We start from the raw sequence: 4,537 nt of genomic DNA on the forward strand, positions 1-4,537 counted from the left end.
CTTTAACAATGGAATAGCAACAATTTGCCGATTGCCCTAAAAGGCAGAACTTATTCAATTGTCGCAGAGGTCATTTTCTGATTGCTTTATATTTCTGCACTATTGTCAGCACATTGACACATATGATGCGTCTATGCAGTACATTGTGCAGCCTATTTCTGCCCGCTAGAGGTGCCACCAAATGCAGCTGTCACTGGGGCGCACAAATTAACCTAGCCGCAGAGGAGCCGTGTCTACAAGCTACCACATGATTTTACTTCCCCTTATTCCTGCATACAGACCTGTATACCTTTCCAAGACTGAGTGTTTAAAGCAAATAGATTACAACAGAGGTAGCAAACTCGGCCACCTCTCAAGCACATGGAGAATTTTGTCTGTCATAAATACATATATATTCCCTTCATTTTTTACAGCCCTCGTCACCTGAATTCGTATATGATGCGTCATTTATGATAAATGCCTTCTGTGAATCTACAAGGCGTACACTGTGTACTATGCCTGGCGCCGTGAGAACATTCGTCTAAACGTACACATATATGAGCATGCATAGGCCTCTGGAGGCGTTCCAGAGTCTTTGAAGCGTTTGTAGGCATGTACCGGTAGCCTGAAGTGAGAGAGTTGCAGCGAGAAAGTCTGTTCAAAACGAAGGCAGTTTATTACTCTTTTCTCAGTTACAAGAAATGTCAGCCCTATGCTCAAAAACAGGACTGCAAAGTCCGAAAAAACTGATGCATCAGTTTTTCACGATTGATTAGTTCAAACAGCCAAACACTGCCATTAGCTTTGAAGAGCTCCTCTTTTTCAAGCACACGGCAGATCGATCTCTTATTCGCCTTTAGGTCCGCAAACTCGCATGCATCCTTGGTAGGTGTCGAAGTTGTTTCCGTTGCTCAGGCAGCCGCCGTAAACGAAGACACCGCAGGAGCGGGAGTTAGGGTCGTAGTAGAACCGGGGCATATGGGCCAAACAAGGACCGCGATACGAAGGCCGGTGGCACACGGATTCCTCAGCGTCGCCGCTCTCCACTTCACTTGGCTTTTCGGTTGCTGTAGAAGCAGCAGTAGATAGAACGAATCTCAGCGTTGTAAAACACCTGGTCAGCAGTCACCTATTAGAAGTGTATGCATTCGCGTTGAACCGCGTTCTTATCTCGGCTACACAGACGGAGCTCAATTTTATATATTTATTGCATTGTAGCAATATCGAATCCCATTTTTATGTGGTATTTTAAAAACGAAGAATAAGCTTGGATATTTGAGACCGAAATGGTAATAGCGCTGCAATAAGACGTACACAAGAAAGAGTGACACAGGACATGTGTCGTTCTTTCTTGTGTACGTCTTATTGCAGAACTATTACCATTTCTGTCTCCAATAACGCACCATCTAGCCCAAATTGACGTTCTTCTAAAGATTGGATAAGTTCAGCTTGAAAATTTACCTTGCGATCCGGAGCAGCTTTTCTCGCATTCGAACTGGGTCTCGTATCTATTTTCATTGCCTCCGCAGCCGCTGTAGAGGAAGCGCTCGCACTTTCCTGACTTTGTGTTGAACCACCATCTCTCCAGCTTCGCTGAGCAGTGTCCGTACGCTCGCTCTGGGGCGCACTGCTTCTCAAAGTTGGTCCCCGCTGTAATGAGAACAAGGTGTTATTGACTACGAGTCATGCTGAATAGTTATGGTACCATCATGCAGCGCACAGCTTCCAAATGTAGCACTATTTGTCCCAGGTTGTCCGACTAATTTCCTGCAGACGCAACTTAAATGGATTTGTCTAAGGTACGCCCCAAGGCTGAAAAAGCGAATACTGTTCACACTGGCTTTTCTGTTTTAGATCGTTTTCTGACATAAACGCTCTTTAATATTTTAGTATCTGCATATGTGCTTACTGATGGGCTTCTGCGCGCGCTAATTCTACTAAAAATTGCTTATTGTTTCATTGCCTCCAATTACAGTCAGTAGTACATTAACAGTTCTCATTTGAGCTGTGTTAACACGTTGCAGCTAACTATGTGGGTACTTCATACTTTACATATCAGCACATTTTGAAGCCCCCCTGAATCGGGTTCCAAAAAATATTCTCGTCAATTACCCAAATAATCTCGGTTATCATATATTCAGTTAGAACACCCTTTATTGAAACCGTCTTCTTAATGTTCCTCAAATTAGTTGAAAAACGTTAAAAAACTAGGCGTTCCGTTCTCCTTAATTAAAATATTTTGAGCGTATCTAAGCAAACGAAAACAAACTCTGAAGGTGCTGACCTAATGCTCTTCGCCGTTCCAAGTTCTTTGCACCATGGGCACAGGTCTGGGAACTCGTGTCTTTTCAATCGGTATCAATTATCTCATTACCGGTAGTGACGAAATTCCTAAAACCATTCACTTTCCTCTAGAAACCTGTATCCTCACCATCCCCATGAATGAATGAATGAAACCTAAAATTCCGCTAGATGATATTTTAGATTTTCCGAAAAACAATATATTTCACTCATCGCCGATAAAGCAGCTTGTTTTGCGCCTAGAAAAAACGCTTCTTCACTACATATGCAAAAATATATTGACTGCAATTGGAGTATCACAATAGAATTTATCTCGTCCTGTGTTATTATTCGACCTAAGTTGGACTGATCATATGAACCACAATAAATAATTTTATTGCTTAAAGTCTGCCATATGTGACATGTGAATTAAACTAAAGGAACTATAGCAAAGTAAGGTTGTAAGGCTCTAGATCTTTGATTACACCTATATTAGATTATAAATCGAATTTTAAAGACCAAGACAACAAGAAAAACGAAGCATAAGGATAAAAGCTGCAGTGGCCCCTTTTCCTTTTTAAACACAAAGGTTTTAGGGGACCCGGCCAATAATCTTTAACCATTGTTTGCTGAGGTGGAAAGGAGTTTGCGTCATATTATCACAAGTGTTGTTGGACGTAGAATAATGTGCGAATGATTTTAACGATTAAAATGAATAAATAAATTGTAATTATTTACTTTCGGACTATGGCTGATAGGTGATCAAATGAAAATTTGAGATTTCTAGACGACAGTCAGCAATAGCGTAATTAATTTTAGGAATTCGGAAAACGCGATTACCTTTTTCGCTGCGGCTGAACTAATTTAGGCCATTTCTCGCGCCCTTCGAGAACCGCGTTCCTGCGATCACCGCAAAGCGTCGTCAATCAAATCGTGACCTTCCATGACTCTCTTACCACGTGACAATCTCTGCCTCGCCTGTGCTGCCATGCTTCTCGGTTCTCAGCACTTCGCTTCTCCAGTATGGATATGGCACATCTTGTGACGTGGTAGGTGCGTCACTGAGTGACGCGATTCGATTGACCACCAGTTGCGCTCTCGAACTGGCGCATGAGTTTCGAATGGCGCGATCGATGGCCCTGATTACAGCAACAGTGGCGAGGTTAAACACGTGTTCGGATTTCCCTAAACTAATATACCTATTACTAATGGCTGAAAACAAATAAAATCGATGCAGATGCCTATGGGTTATAGGCATAAAGTTGACTACTTGAATTATTTGATCTCTTTACTAGTTAACATGAATGTCCTGATTTTAAACGTCTGCCAACATTCGTATTACTATAATGAAAAAAGATTCCTTTTGACTGAAAAACACTATTTTGTTAAATATTCATGGCGCGGTTCCATTGAATCGCGTGGTATAGCCAAAAACAGCACCATGATTTCACAACAGTACAAACGGTAGGAAATAGAAATCAGCCTATTCGTCTACAGAGAAACGTGTGACACTGGTAATTTATATTCCAGACATTCACAGAAATTTCAGCATTTCATCTACTGTATATCTAAATCCACCGGTAACTCGGAATACTCGCCCCTATCGCAACTACTTCAGCGAAATTTGTCTTCATACACGCATTTCTTCTCGATTTCTGCGCATACGCGCGTCTACCACGACTTGGACTGTGATGCTCACCTGAGAGCAACATTTTTTCGCTTACGGAAGTGATTTGCCCTTCAACGATTTTTGACGACATACAAAAAACGAACAAAGTGGTAAAACATTTATGTGAATCATGAACTATTTCACCGCGGGCAAACTCTTCGATTAGAACTCACCGAATGCGGTGCTGGCGAGAGCCAGGATTATGAAGGCCTTCATGTTGAGTTGCGGCTTGAGAACGCCTCTTGAAGTTTCCGTGGGAAAGCCTGGCTTATATTCCCGCGAGAACAATGGAAGGAACCGTGATGCAGTCGTGCCGATTGCACGACGGCCTGTAATGAAAGGGTGTTGCCCCATAAATCGATTACGACAGAGACACATGGCGCGCACGTGCATGATTATCTGTCTGCAGTGTTGAGCATATCCGATTTCGCTGTGTGTCTTCGGTCAGGCTGTTTAGCCTAATCCAAGTCCGGACCTAAGGCAGGAGTTGATTTTGACTGTAAAAATATACTGGGCCCAAACTACAGTGAACAAAAATTCTAAATAATGACACGATCATGTTCGCACGACTCTATCGGAATTTTCTGCACTCAGACACATTCTGTTTCT

General features: G+C 42.3%; 1 protein-coding gene across 1 annotated transcript; it reads right to left on the minus strand.

The window, feature by feature from the left end:
* Positions 1-825: 825 nt before the first annotated feature.
* Positions 826-4,144, minus strand: LOC149334385 (boophilin-H2-like). Its single transcript, XM_089557910.1, has 3 exons — positions 4,102-4,144; positions 1,441-1,629; positions 826-1,046 (listed from the first exon to the last, which is right to left on the minus strand). Exons 1-3 carry the CDS (start codon positions 4,142-4,144, stop codon positions 826-828), a joined length of 453 nt encoding a protein of 150 aa, XP_089414036.1.
* Between the last annotated feature and the right edge of the window lie 393 nt (positions 4,145-4,537).

This window comes from Amblyomma mixtum, chromosome 8 (assembly GCF_055824585.1).
Source record: "Amblyomma mixtum isolate Tamu chromosome 8, ASM5582458v1, whole genome shotgun sequence".
Classification (NCBI taxonomy): Eukaryota; Metazoa; Arthropoda; class Arachnida; order Ixodida; family Ixodidae; genus Amblyomma; species Amblyomma mixtum.